Source organism: Dermochelys coriacea, chromosome 17 (assembly GCF_009764565.3).
Source record: "Dermochelys coriacea isolate rDerCor1 chromosome 17, rDerCor1.pri.v4, whole genome shotgun sequence".
NCBI lineage: Eukaryota > Metazoa > Chordata > Testudines > Dermochelyidae > Dermochelys > Dermochelys coriacea.
The window spans coordinates 24,757,414-24,772,336 of record NC_050084.1 but is presented as its reverse complement, the minus strand read 5'-3'; the positions used below and the strand labels follow the sequence as shown (position 1 = coordinate 24,772,336).

General features: G+C 53.4%; 2 protein-coding genes across 2 annotated transcripts; one reads left to right on the top strand and one right to left on the bottom strand.

Annotated features, from left to right (window-relative positions):
• Positions 1 to 1,245: 1,245 nt before the first annotated feature.
• On the bottom strand, positions 1,246 to 10,400 carry BUD23 (BUD23 rRNA methyltransferase and ribosome maturation factor). The gene is made up of 12 exons (XM_038376189.2): positions 10,225 to 10,400; positions 9,876 to 9,913; positions 9,135 to 9,230; positions 8,681 to 8,763; positions 8,437 to 8,533; positions 6,462 to 6,558; positions 5,350 to 5,400; positions 4,644 to 4,729; positions 4,279 to 4,324; positions 3,586 to 3,647; positions 2,085 to 2,174; positions 1,246 to 1,737 (listed from the first exon to the last, which is right to left on the bottom strand). The coding sequence occupies exons 1-12, from the start codon at positions 10,270 to 10,272 to the stop codon at positions 1,683 to 1,685; spliced, it is 849 nt and encodes a 282-aa protein (XP_038232117.1). The 5' UTR covers positions 10,273 to 10,400; the 3' UTR covers positions 1,246 to 1,682.
• A 13-nt stretch (positions 10,401 to 10,413) lies between these two features.
• DNAJC30 (DnaJ heat shock protein family (Hsp40) member C30) lies at positions 10,414 to 11,198 on the top strand. The gene has a single exon (XM_038376191.2). The coding sequence runs from the start codon at positions 10,459 to 10,461 to the stop codon at positions 11,047 to 11,049; it is 591 nt and encodes a 196-aa protein (XP_038232119.1). The 5' UTR covers positions 10,414 to 10,458; the 3' UTR covers positions 11,050 to 11,198.
• Positions 11,199 to 14,923: the final 3,725 nt, after the last annotated feature.

The window sequence follows — 14,923 nt, the reverse complement described above, 5'->3', positions numbered from 1 at the left end:
TGCTGCTGGAACAGCTGAACATGCAGGGGACAGGTACTGTGGGGGAGGGGTAAGGCACCTGCCAACACATTTGCAAGAAACCAGCAATACAAAGGGGGCAGGTGAAATTGGGGGGACAGCAATACAGCAAGTGGGATTCTGCCCAGCTAGGGCTCCCCTCCTAGCGGCTGCTCCATGGGGAGCTGACATAACCAACCAGTGGGGCTGAGAAGCCTGCAGCAGGCAAGGCAAAGGGCATTCTCTAGGAGTTAGGGGCTACTCTTTCACTGGGGGCAGTGGAGAGAAGGTGAGTTGGTGCAATAGTGCAATCCCTGCACCTCCACGAGCCGTGGCCTGTCCCTCTCCCACCCATTGCACAAGTCGATGTGATTAGCCATGCTATGTTTGTGCAGGGGGAAGATGTTTTACTTTTCCTTTGGAAACATGCCTTTTCTCAAGAAGCATCTGTCCTACATGCCCATAGGACTCCCAGCGCCAGAGGCTTGACAGTATTTCAGGAGCAGGGGGGTGGGGCACATGCAGCTTTCACTCATAGTGGGGATTTGTTTTTTAATTAATGTACTTGAAAGAGTTCAGAGCAACCCCCTGGAGTTGTAACGTCACTGTACCGTGAGCTAAGTGTCCTTGTTTTCTATGTGGATCTTGAACCTTACTTGCTCTGTTCCAATGGCTAGAACAACATTGTATGTTGCCTCCTTTCTACCTCCAACTTCCGTACTGCCCCCAGCTCGCTCGCCACCCCCAGCTTTAGGTGCAAAAAAGCTTCCCATTTGGTGGAATTTTTATGTAGAATAAACATTTGTAACCGTAAACCCAGCAGTGGGCTCCTCACTCTGTTGCGCCAGAGGGGAGGGATGAAGAGATGGCGCCTCCATTGGCTGGCTGGCCGGCCCTGGCTATGCTGCAGCCAGGAACAGAAGTGTTCCTCCAAGGGCCCGCTGAAGCCCTCAGCTAAATGAGGAACATCCCCTGCCGCGTGGACAGCATACAGCAGCCCCCACCTCCAGCTGCCAACCCATGAGTGCTGCAGAAGTTCTTACTCTGGTCCATTGGTGGGTTTTCTCAGTGCTCACTGAGCATACACCACAGGAGCAGAGTATGTAACCCTGAAGCAGCGAAGCAGAGGGCACAGCACTGCACAAATACCCATGAACCAGGGAGGAGCAGCAGAGACCAGCGCGAGGTCCATCAGCCCTTGCTGTGCACAGAACCACCCCTTGAAAGATGACAGCTCTGCAGTACTCATAACCAAGGGCCTATTTACTGAGTAGGCTGGAAGCTCAGCAGGAAAGGTCCCATCACCCAGGGCACTTTGCCCCAGTACCGGGTGCAGGCTGCCCACCAGTGTTTCTGACTCCCCTCCGTTTGGCTTGGATAACAGATGGTGAAAGAAAGGGGGTCTGCAAGTGGCTGGCTCAGCGTCAGCACCCGGCACACAAAAATAGATGCAGTGAGTCTGTTCCCAACCGGTATCTTCCCATTAAATATGACTGGAAGCATCAAATGGGATCCTAGATAGCAGCAGAGATGGCCCAGCCTTCCACTGCAAGGGCCACAAACAGACCCACTTTGTACAAGCAGCTTTCAGACCAAGGGGGTCCATCCAGGGAGGCACGAGAGCAGCAGGGAAGTTCTACAGGAGCTGTTGCATGGCGACCATAGAGCTGGAATACACAGGGCGATCAGAAGCGAGGCCGCCGCTTTCGGCCAGTGTATCTCGTATCCGCCCTCACTTCCCTGCAGAACAAGGCACAGAACAGATTATGCAGTAGGGAGGGATGTGGGCTATAAGCGAATCAGGCCCCAAAGCCGGAAGTGCTGGAGCCCTCATGATAGCCAGAAGGAGGGTCGGCAGAAGCATAGAACACGCTTGCAGCAGGACAGAGGGCTGTGGCCATGCTGCCCAAAGGCAGGTAATGGCTACATTGAAAGCGAATTGATGCCCTTGTTATAATGCCCTGAAACAATGGTGGCAGCCACTGTCTGGATGGGAGACCCAGGCGGCCGGGTTACAGCCCAATGCCCGCTACTCTCTCCCTCCCATCCCCAGGAACCCGGGCAAAGGGAGGCACCATGGTACGTACTTGCCCTGCCGCCGTCTGCGTTCCTTCTTCTCCAAGACCCAGTCCCGGCTTTTCTTTACAGACTTGCCCTTGGCATTTCTGAACCGTGTTCTACAGAGAAACAGAAATGATGGCGCTGATGGGGGTCCACACAAGGAGGGTCAGTCAATCCGCAGTGTCTGGAGGGGTCTGGGATTCAGTTCCTAGTGCAGGGTAGCAAGCACTGGCCAATTATCCCCAACCCCTCTTAGGCCAGCCAGGACAATGACAGCCCAGGTGTGGGGGAGGCTGGGAGCTAAGGCAGCGAGCAGTGGCATGGGCAAGCAGCACTGGCCAAAGCAGGACGAGATGCAGGCAAGAAAAATGCTGACAAGTCCTCAGTCGGGGGGAGGAGAGGGAAGAGAGAAAAGAGAGGCAGCGCCTGGCTGAGTGCTTTCCCCATGTGCTCTGCGGGAACACAGGCAGGCTATCAGCATCACAGGGGGGTAGAATACCCTACAAGAAAGCAGTCAGCCATCATCTCAGCTCAGAGAGGAATGCGCATCCTAGCATGCAGGGCACCATCTTTACTGGAGCGGACTCTAGTCTGACAGCCAATTGTATGCTGGAACCAAAGGTCTCCACGGGACATAACCCCAGATTACAGGGGAGGCAGCTGCAATCGGGTCTTTTTTAAGCAAGTTGCCAGGATGCAGCCTCAGTAATTCGGAGCCGTAAGCTGGGTACTGTTAAGGAGTGGAACAGTGTCAGAGGTAGGAAAACATGGCAGCCAACAGTTCCTGGCAACCACGACGACTATCCTCTGGCTGGTGCTCTCAGTCTCTCCTACCGGCTGCAAGGGGAGCTTTGCCCTTCACTGCCACCTAGGGAGGAGACATGCAGACAGCAGAGAAATGCACCAGGTATCCAGAAAGCCCAGCATCACAAGAGAGACAGCCTAACAGCTGAGAAGGGAGGGAATTTAGGGCTACACAAGGTAACTTACCGGCACAATTATACCAGTATGAGTGCCCATGTGGACATTCTTATGCCAGTGAATGTCCCCATGCAGACAAGCTCGGGGCCAGCCTGCCTGAATGGTTACCACCCACTGAACTCCAAGAACACTGGAGAAAGGACATCTTAAAAATCCAACAGCCCCACGCCACTTTATGCCCAAATGCTCACGACTCAGCCCCACCCCAGAATTCTCCCAGCCAAGATCAGGCTGGATGATCTAAGGTATAAACAAGCAGAACAGAGCCCTTCGGGCCATCTTCCGTGCCATAAAGTAGCTAAATCTTCTGCTACTCCACACTGGCCTAAACCGTGCCAGCCCTGAACTGGCTGACGAGAAATGTCTGGGTCAGGAAGGGCCAAGGCCAAGGCAATCCTGAAACTGAGCACCCAAAGCTAGAGCCATCCCACCGCAAGGTCCTGGCCCACCAGCTCCCTGACTCCAGTGTCAGTGACACCACCTCCCCACTAGCCAGGCCCCCAGAAGCTCTCCCTCTCCCAGGGCGGAGCTTAGTGAACATGGTACCTTTCATTGGTGAACTTGGCCTGCTGAGACTCCTCTACATCAGCACACGCAGCACCAAGAGCCTGGAAACACAAAGCGATGGGCCTCAGTACCACAAAGAGCAGCATCCTGCCGCACCAGCCATCCCCGGACAGAAGGGGAAGGGGGCTCTGCAAGACTGAGGACTGAATGGGGCCTGAGTCAGCAAGTCTCAGGGACAGCCCGTGTGCTAGGGAAGGAGCAAACTGATCTTCCAGTGCTTGAGGCAAAACCAGGCCAGCCCCGAGCTGGCTCAATGGAAGGTCTGGGACAGGATGAGCCAAGGCTAGGCAAGTGAGCAAGGCAATCTTGGGACTAATGGCACAGGGTTAGGCCCCCTCTCCCATAGTAGTTCTGGGAAGGGACCAGGGCACGACAGGTGGCTGCATCAGACTTCAGACACAAAGGCCACTGGAGCTGCACAATCCAGGGATGGCAGCCAGCCCCTCTGTGCAGATCCCTTTTCCAAAGGTTTGATTCTGAAGCCCAGGTCGGCCCCTGGCGGGATGATGTCACACAGCCCCCTGGAGCCCCTGGCCAGGTTCCCCCTGTTCAGGCTTCCTAGCAACCCACCCACCAAAAGAGCATCCCTCAGCAGGAGACTCTGAGCACTTCGCCTCCTGCTCCCTCCCACTTTGCCAGCTGCGCCATTGCCTCTGAGCCGCAGCTCATTACCTTTGGTAACGCACCAGCCATCCCAACAAAGAGACAGAGGAAGAACCTGAAAGAGAGAGAGTAAGATGAGATTTCTGGGCCTGAGCTTTGGAGTCTGAAACTCTGAACACCCAGAGACCTAGTCAAGAGCTTCCCACACAGCTCCCAGCAGCCCACTTGAGGCCAGGTGTCCACAGGCCATCTACCTCACAGATCTGTACCGGGGTCTGTGACAGGAACTCCTGCCTGTCACGGGGCGGTATTTCCATACGGGGGAGACACGTAACTATGTCATAGAATCCAGTAAAGTAACGCGCTACAAGGATGGCCTCACCCCAGCTCAGATCATACTCAGTGGCCCCAGCCCAGCAGGAGACAGAACTCACTTCTTGGCTTTGGCGCTGTTGGGATAATCCACCACCATTCCTCCCGTGAACCCTGCCTTCATGGCCTGCGCAGTAATGAGCTCCAGCTGGCAGAGAGAGAACACGCTGTCAGGAACTGTCCAGCCATCACCAGGCCAGTAATATACAGCACAGTACCCGAGGCTTAGCCAGCAGCTAGCAGTGCATCTTACTGCAGGATCTAGCCGGGCTAGGGCTCTCCAATGGTGGGATCACCCCCACTTTCAAAGCAACCCCTGAATATAACCTTCAGGCAGCAATCCCCCCAGAAACCATTCTTTGGTTGTATTTATTTTAACTCTTCTCTCCTTTCCCCACCCCCGCTCTTATCGGTTGTCTTCATGCTCTAGCTCAGTCTAACTGACAGTAAGTCTTCAGGGTAAGGTCAGTGGGTTGACTTTTAAGCACTGCAAAGCTCTGGTGCTACATGACACCGAATAGCACTCAGCCTAGCTGCCTACCCATGGCTCCTCGAGGCTCTGGCTTTTCACCAGTACCAGTGAACAGATCACTGTGAAATATTGCAAACCAAATGCTCAACCCTGTTCTGCTAGGCCCTTAAAGCAGCCCATCCTCACACACCCACGGTAGCTCCCAACCCCCGCTGGAAACACAGCCAAGCTTTCAGCAGGGCTTCTCTGCTACATCCCTCTCTGCATCCCCTTTCCCCCCCATCAGCCAAAGTCACCTGTTCTGAGTTTTCAGGGTACAACTGCAGGACGGCTCGGGATCCTCGGGCCTACAGGAAACAAAGGTGGTTATAAACCCCTGTTCCAGACCAGGCTTCCCCCTGGCATACAGTCTCCCAGCCTAACATGGCATGATCTGAACTGGGAGTTCCTGTTAATGGTGCATGGACATTACTACCCACTACAGCCAGAATAGCCTGCTAGGGAATGTCACCTGAAAGAGGACATCCTCTCCCTTGACATTCTGGGAGAAGGAAGGAGCGGCTGGCTGGCTGAGAAGGCACCACTTCCCAAAACAGAATAAAGGGTCAAGAAAACTCACAGTTTCAGGATAACTGCACCTGTTTCCCACTCCAAGATCCATCAAGGGCACCCAAAAGTTTCTGGCTCTCTCAGGCAGAGACCCCCCGTCTCTCTCCCTCAGCAGGGTTTTTCCAGGCTGCACAGTTCACTGCCTACACTGGGATATTCCTAGCAAGCCAGATGCCTAAACAGGCCAGCGTCTGCACTTTACTTTTACTCCAAAGGCTCGGAACTGAGTATATACCAGGAGTTACAAGTTACCACGCAGCTCTTTCTAAGCAAGCACATTTATTCTGGCATTACAGAGAAAATATATTAAAACAATAAAAGAACCTACACACATGCTAAAAAGTTTACCAGACGTCACCCCAACTCCAACCTTGGGCTCTGGTTGGAGTTAGACCCTCACAGTGGTGGGTTCGCTGTGGTTACAAGTTCAGAAACGTCTCACATTCAGAACCAGAACCGAGACTGGGCCATTCAGCTGCTTCTTTATTCAACCTGGGCCTTCCTGGGTAATTAGCAGACAATGATCCACTCCTCCAAGCATAGCTTCAGAAGGCTGGGGTTTTGCATAAGTGATGGTAGGAAATTTGCATGAACCTCTTCCTGGGGATTCCCCAGGAAATCCCCTTATTGTCCCAAGCATCCACTCTTGTCTGGCATATTTTCAATATAATCCTTGAGCTCCCAGGCCCCACATCACATCTCCCTCGAGAGAGGTTACATACAATCCCACTCACAATACACTTAATACAATAAGGTTTTTCATTGCAGGAAAGGGCCATATCTGTCACTCACTACTTACCAAGGCAGAATAGAGGGTTGAGAAGAATCGATACAGGCGTTTTGGAGGACTGTGTGTCTTCTTATCAGCATTACAGAGCCACTGCACTGCAGAAATACTGAAAGAGAATGCGTGACCTAAGGGACACTGAGCCACCAAGCTTCCCATGTGGGCAACCGAAGCCACATTCTTTAACGAAGACTCAAGTCCCCTAACGTCCTCCTTCTACCAGTGCCTCTCGTACCTATTCTATAGTCCAAGATAGCATGCGATGTACTGCTGAGCTCAAGACAACTACTGCGTTTGCTTCTTCAGTGCATTGCTTCCTATTTTTTAGGAGCAAAGGTTTTGTATAAGCCCATTCTAAAGAGATGCTGTCTAGCTCAGGAGGTCACATATTTGACTTGCAAGTCTGACCCCCTTGGTGTACTTATCTGTCAGAACTAGATTCTGCAGAATGCAAGCTTTCATTACAACAGAGTTTCTAGTCCTTATGGATCATAACTGGTTACAAAATCTTCCAGATTTGAGTGGATGTAGTGCAACCTTAGACCACTGAAGACAGGAGTGCAGAGAGAGAGATTTATAGAAATAGCGGGAGTCACTCGAGCCCAGCAATGACACCTTAAGGGCATTCGACAATAACCAGAGTCCATAATTGTGAGTGATGCTGTGTGAGGAAGTGGCAATTTCCTGTAGTATTATGGATCCTGTATGTGCCTCCATTTCCTCCCGTACCTTCCATTGCTATCCAGCGGGGGCTAAAAGGCTAAGTCTGTTCTTGGGGCAGCAGGAGACATGCGGGGGGAGGTGTCTCATCTCGCTGCCTAGGCACAATGAATTGAAAGGAACTGGCGGGAACCTGCTGAAATCAACCCATAACAATCGAGAATCCCAAAGAGGCAATTAGAAGCCCCCGTGACCAGACAATTCACACCCAGCAAACAACCATCAAGAGGAAGGAAGATTTTTCCCCCACTCCTCAGCAGCAGGGAAGCTGAGCAGAGGCCAGCTGCAGAAACAAGGGACTGAGAAGTACCAGGCAGGAAATAAAAAGTAGCTTTTGGGACAGGCTGTACTGCTATCCCCATGGAGGGATAAAGGGACTGAGAGCTTGAAATGGAATCTGGAGCAGCTTGGCTGGCGGGTTGCTCTGGCCTAGACAGACGGACTATGTCCTAACCTTGATTTCTCTGTGCTAACCTAAGGACTCCCGACGCTGCATTCCAGGTGACGAGTAAACCCCACTCACTTTGAAAACGCTGCCTGGTGTCACTGCAAATACCTGCTGAGGTGCAGTAGTCCCTGAACAGTGTAAAAGTGTGACCAGGAGTCCAGCACAGTCTGACGCACTGGGCAGAGTGCATGGTGTGAATCACAAGTGCTGGACCCAGGAGCATGTCAGAGGCAGTGAGCCTACGCTGAAGGAAGGGTGAGGCCCTTCGGGGATCTGGCACACCAAAGGGGTTCCTCCAACAGCCTATTTAAAAGCTGGGGTATAGCACAGATCCTATGGATCTGTGACACGCTGAATGTAACAGCAGCATTAACTAGCGAACAGGTTATATACTTGGCCAAACCACCCATTAGTGTCAGTGGGAGCCCGTCTGTGGCTCAAGGGTTCTGACCCTTCCCATTCCCGCCCCCCAAATGAGCAGCATGCCCATGATCTAGTTTTTTATGCCATGTTCAGCACTGGTATTCAGCACCTTCTGCTAGCCTTAGTTATTGGTGACTCTCAGCCATTCCTCTGTTTTTGGATAAGCAGTTCCCCTGTTTTCATAGTCCAGTATTATGAGAGTCAAAGGTAATTTTCCAGCAGCTGCTCCCAAATACAGGAAGAAGCATCCATAATTCAAAGCCTGTCCAAATTTCAACAACCTGCTATGGAATGCAAGCTGGTCTGGCTAGCTAACAGGGCCAGGCTTGTGTTGTGTCTTCCTGCTAGGTAGAGCCTCTGGGAACTAAGATAAGAAAGCAAAGAGGAATGTCTTACCTGACACAGCCATCAAACATGCCTGGCCTGAAGGGAATCCCCTGCCCCATGTCTGCAAGGATGAGGCCTCCTTCCACCTCTCTCTCCACAGCAACATCTGGCACAGCACAAAAGACAAGCCAGGTAGATGGCCATAAGTCTTCAGATCAGTACCCAGGGATGCATTTTATACATTTCTAACCCTCCCACTGCACATATGTATTGTCTGCCCACTAGGGCATGCAGTGGATGAGAATCTGCTTACCCAGCATGGCAGAACTGATGTCCATCCCAACCCAGTGATGTCCCTCTTCAGAGATGTAATCTCCACTCAAACCAGAGCCACAGCTAAAAGCGAAAGAACAGATCTTAGAAATGCAGATTCATCCCAATATCCAGCCTTTTCACTGACATATCTGCAAACCCTTTCAGGACAATGATCTTCTCTTTCCTCTCTCTGAGCAGCAACTGTGGAAATTAAGTACCGAGACACCCCCGTTCTTTCTAGATATTTGAGCCATGGTTGTCATCATCATGGTATTCCTGGAACTCCACAAAGCTGCAGGAGGAGCTCCACTGTAATTTGTAGTACAAACCTAAAACTCTTACACTGACAATTCAGAGCTCTGTCCTTCTCTAACTACAACATGAAGGCCAGCGAGAAGAGGGGGGAAAGCAGCATCCTTACAGTTCTATATGGCTCATATGCAGGGTCTTACCCGACATCCAGAAGGAAACATGGCCGATCCTCGGGCAAGCCCAAAAGCTCCACGGCCCGCTCCGACATCTGCGACTGGATCTCAATCATTCGAGAGCTGAGGAGAAAGAATCCTCCTTTATTCCCATGAAAGCAGTAATGAGAGATGTAAGTGGCTTTCGCTACCCAGAATAAAGTCACAGCCAAGGTAACCACTGGCTCAGACCTTAGTTATTCATGAAGACAATGGAGTATCTGGAAGCCCAAGGAAAGGCCTAAGATGGGAACCTGCCTTGTGGTAGGAATTTCTGCATTCCTTTGGGAGCCCAAAGGCTCTCCACACAATTACTAAGACTGAAGTCAGGCACCCAACTCTGCTTGCTCTACAATTCCTCAGGAATTAATAGCTAAGAGCACAACGGCAGATCTTATGCTCACTATGGGGAGAACTGTGTACACCCCAGTACAACTGGAGAACTCTTGCTAGGAGCAGATACTACTGCACAGGACACAACTCCACACCCATTAAGGTCAGCAGAGCAGCTGCACCACAGACCTGCTCGAGCTCCTTCCCCATTTAATTTAGTTCAGATTACATTTCCTGGTGCACATTGACACTTTTTGGGAGCGCATAGGAAACACCACTGCAGATGCTCCAGCCATCAGCACAGGGATGGGACAAGACCCATCGTCACCACCTTCACGGGGGACTGGCCATGTGCAGCGCAGCAAGGGAGCAAGCATGCAGGGGAAGCACCCTTACTTCTGGGAGTATTTCCGGGCCTCGGCCTCATCGTAAAACTGCAAGAAAAACAAACAGCGTGAAACCTGGAGAACAACGGGGCTGGGCCCCACAGTGCCCTCCAGGGCCAAGCGCCACGGGCCGAGACCCCCGCCCCGCCCCGCAGCTCAAGCCGCGCCCCCGAGCCCCGAGCCCCGCCCCCGCCCCGAACCTCCCCCCTCAGCCGGGCCCCACAGAGCCGAGCCCCGCCCCGCCCCCCCACAGGCCCAGAACCGCTCCCCGGGGCCCCGGAGTTGAGCCCCGCCCCGCCCCGGCCCCGGCCCCGGCCCCGGCCCCGGCCCCACCCAAGCCCCGAGACGCAGGGACTCGCCAGCTCCGGGGGCCCGCGATGCTCAGGCCTCCGGCCGCTCCCCGCCATGCTCACGCTCTGACATCATCTCCCCGCGCCGCGGCGCAATCTGTGAGGCCGGAGCGCCGGCAGTTCCCATTGGCCGAGGCAGCCGTCCGTCCGCGCGTCGTTCTTCACGCCATTGGCCGGGGCCGCCGGGCGCGCTCCCGGCGGCCCCGGAAGTCGGGCTGAGGCGCGCACCGCCCGCCCGCTGGCATGGCGCCCGCTCCCGCCGCTCGGGGCTGGCCCCGCGCGCTCCTGCTCCGCGCGCTGCCCGCCCGGCCCCACGGCCGCCGCGGCGCCGCCGACGGGGCCCCGGCCCGGCCCGCGGGGCTGTACGAGCTGCTGGGCGTGCCGGCCAGCGCCACGCAGGCGCAGATCAAGGCGGCCTATTACGAGCGGAGCTTCCGCTGCCACCCGGACCGCAACGCGGGCAGCGAGGAGGCGGCCGCGCGCTTCACCGCCCTGCACCAGGCCTACGCCGTGCTGGGCAGCGCGGCCCTGCGCCGCAAGTACGACCGAGGCCTGCTGAGCCGCGAGGAGCTGAGCTCGGCCGCGCGGCCCGCGCCCGCCCCCGCCCCCGCCCCCGCGCCCGGCCCGCGCCGCGCGCCCCCCTTCGACTTCGACGCCTTCTACCGCGCCCACTACGGCGAGCAGCTGGAGCGGCAGCAGCTCCTGCGCCGGCGGCGGCGGCGGCAGCGGGAGGCGGCGGCGGCGGCCCAGAGGTGGCGCGGGGAGCGGCTGGCCGAGTTCTCGGTCGCCCTGCTCCTGCTCTCCGCCATGGCGCTGCTGCTCGGCACGAAGTGAAGCCGCGCCGCGCCCCGGCCTGGGCCCGAGGCTTCGGTTGTGCCCCCGCGCGGGCGACGGCGGCTGCGGGGATCTCGACGGTGGGGTCCCGAACGCGCCTTGTGCCCTGAGGGGAGCTGAACTGCCATTAAAATATCTTCCCCAGCCGGTTTGAGAATCCAGTTCCTTCAGCGCCCGTGTGGGCAAATGTAATTACCCCTCCGAGTCGGGAGTCTCCTCCGGCATTGGCCTGCCGAGCGCCGCGTTCAGGGCTCTGCCCGTCACCCGCCAGACTTGGAGAAGTTCCTACCATTCACCGCAGGAGAAAGAAGGCAGCTTCCTGCTGGCTCTTAGGCGTTCATAGATTTCTCTTCCCTGAACTCTAGTCCTAATGGGTATACAGTGCATTTCAGTTCACCTTGGAGGCTCAAATCCTGCAGGCTTATCCAAACAGAGTCCTCTGGACGTGCTCACTTCAGGTATGTCTACACTTAAAATGCTAAAGTGACACAGCTGTGCCATTTTAGCCCTTCAGTATAGACCAGGGGTGGGCAAACTGTGGCCCAGGGGCCACATCCAGCCCTCGAGCTCCTGCTGGGGAGCGAGGTCCAGGGCTTGCCCCGCTGTGCGCGGCTCCCAGAAGCAGCAGCATGTTACTTCTCCAGCTCCCGTGCCTGCGTAGGGTCGGCCGGGGGGGGGCTCTGCACGCTGCCCCCACCCCAAGCACCACCCCCACAGCTCCCATTGGCCAAAAAGTGCAGCCAGTGGGAGCTATGGGGGCAGCACGCAGAGCTGCCTGGCTGCGCCTCTGCGTTGGAGCCAGATGGGGGACATGCCACTGCTTCCGGGAAGCCACTGCTTGAGGTAAGCACTGCCCGGAGCCTGCGCCCCAACCCTCTCCCGTGCCCCAACCCTCAGTCCCAGCCCTGATCCCCCTCCTAACAGCTGAACCCCTCAGTCCCAGCCCACAGCACCCTCTTTCATCCCCAGCCCCAGCCCCACCCCAGAGCCAGTACCCCCAGCAGGAGCCCTCATCCTCCCCTCTGACCCAGCCCGGATCCCCCTCCCACACCATGAACTCCTCATTTGTGGCCCCACCCAGAAACCACACCCCCAGCCTGAACCCTCATCCCCTCCTGCACCACAACCCACAATTTAGTGAGCATTCATGGCCCGCCATACAATTTCCATACCTAGATGTGGCCCTCGGGCCAAAAAGTTTGCCCACCCCAGTGTAGACACTGTACACTGACAGGAGGGATTCTCCCATCGGTGTAGGTAATCTGCCTCCCGAGAGACATTAGCTAGGCTGATGAAAGAATTCTTGTCGACCTAGCGCTGCCTACACCGGGGTTAAATTGATATAACTATGTCTCAGGGGTGTGGGGTTTTCACACCCCTGAGAGATGTAGCTATACTGATGTAAATTCCAGTGGAGAGCTGGCCTAAAATCAGATTGTACGGTGAGCCTAACTAGGCAAAGACTGGGCCCTCCCTATTTTTTGCACTTTATGAATGAGTGGATTATATTCTCACTGGTGCTGAAGAGTAGTTTGGTATGGGTCTTGAGTTATCAAGAACTGACAGGTGCTATCTCCACAATGTATAGGCAGCTCATTGCTCTTACCACTTCTCTGATGTACTGTATTTCAGGGCTGCCGGGGTATGACTCTCACTGAGCTGGGCTTGCTGCCTTTCTTATTGGCTTCCTTGCCTCTCTTGGAGACCTGCCTGACTTCTTTCAGAGTAGCAGCCGGTTAGTCTGTATTCGCAAAAGTTGCATCTCTTAGATCAATTCCCCCCCCCCCCCCCCACGCTGTGTAGACCAGGCCTAAATCTAATCCTCCTCCAGGCTGGGGGGAGGGGTTCTAGGTCCCAGCATTGTCACTTTATAAGAAGGTGCTAGGAGTCTGGGATGGAGGCTTGGATTAGATTCCATGGAGTGAGAGATGTGGAGTGCTGGGGCTTCCGGACCTACTTCTGTTAATGCTCCTTCTCAACTGAGGCTTCTCTAGCTGCATTTGGACTGCAGTGTGGACTTGACACTGCATTTCAGGCCAAATCTGATTAGGATTTGGCCTTCTAATTTGACAGCTCTCCCAGTCATAGCATCTGGAAGAGGCCAAGTCAGAGGACGAAGAATAAGATGGAAATGTGATGGAGAAGTAGGTTGGAGAAACTGCTCCTCCCGCTGATCCCCAGTGCAAAGGCTTATGGGCTCCTCATGCAGTCCTGCTCAGGGCCCTTTGAGTGGGCACTTCTTTTATGTCTGTGGAATGCCCAGTATCTGGGGGTCTTGGGTCTGCCCTGCACGCAGACTCCATGCACTGTTGTGAGCTCTGCTGCTGGGCTGTGCCATGGTTCTGGTATGGTGCAGTGCGGACCGTTCACACTGGTGTCTGGGAGGATCCTGCAAAGAACATTTTTGTTCCTAATTCATTTATAATTACCATCTTCAAATGGAGTAGGAATAAACCTGCGCAACTATGCCAGATGTGCACTGCTCCTGGCACACTCGGGGTGGAAGAAGGGCCAGGTTTTCCAGGGAAGTAGACGCATCTATGAATTGCATATACACTTGGTGGCTAGCTGAGTCTGATTCAGGGGTGGAATATATTGAGACAAATCACTGTATTAATCCATATGCTCTAAGAATGTGCCTCAGAATGCGTACTTGTGAAAGGAAAATGCAGCTGTTGCTGATACTTCACTAGTTCCAATAGTTAATTACCCTCACTGTTATAACGTTCACCTTGTATCCCATCTGATTTGCCAAACTTCCACTTCCAGCCATGGGATATCACTATAAGGCAGGTTTTCTAATGCTTTAATCATTCTTGTGGCTCTTCTCTGAACCTCTCTAGTTTACCAACATCCTTGATTTCTGGCTACCAGAACTGGACACAGTTTTCCAGAAGGGGTCACATCTGTGCCAAATACAGAGGTAAAATAACTTCCCTACTCCTACTCAAGATTCTTTGTTTACTCATCTTGGGATCTCCTTAGCCCTTTTGGGTCAGAGTCATTCCTTCCCAGGATAGGCCCCCCCCATCATGTAAATCTGGCCTATATTCTTTGTTCCTAGATATGTATGTTTACATTTAGCTGTATTAAAATGCATAGTTTGCTTGCATCTGGCTTACCAAATGATCCAGATTGCTCTGAACCTGTACTATTCATTATTTACCATGCCCCCAATTTGTGTCATCTGATGACTTTATCAGTGGAAAGTTTTTCTTCCAGGTCATTGATAAAAATGTTAAATAGCACAGCCCAAGAACTGACCATTGTGGGACCCCCGTTAAAAAAACACCTGTTGGGTAGTGATTGCCCGTTTTACCATTTTGAAACCTATCGGTTAGCTAGCGTTTAATCCATTTAATGTGTGTGGTGTTAATTTGCTGTTATAGTTTTTTAGTCAAAATGTGCAGTACCGAGTCAAACATCTTATAGAAGTCTAAGCTTAAGATTCAACACTATTACATTTATCAGCCAACCTTGTAACCTCACCAAAAAAATAAAACAAGTTTGTGTGATAGGATCTATTTTCCATAAACCCATCTTGATTGACATTAATTATATTACCCTCGTTTAATTTTTGAGTCCCATATCAGCCACTCCATTATCTTGCCTGGGATCAATTAGAGACTGACAGGCTTATAATTACCTGGGTCTTTCAATTTACCCTTTTGAAATGTTGGCAAAACATTAGCTTTTTTCCAGTCTTCTGTACTTTCCCCAATGTTCTAAGACTTATTGAAAATCAACATCAACAGTCCAGCAAGCTGCTCAATCAGCTCTTTTAAAACTCTTGGATGGACTTGCTGATGTAAAAATGTCTAACTTTAGTAGTTGCTGTTGAACATCCTCCTGTGATACTAGTGGAATGGAAAGA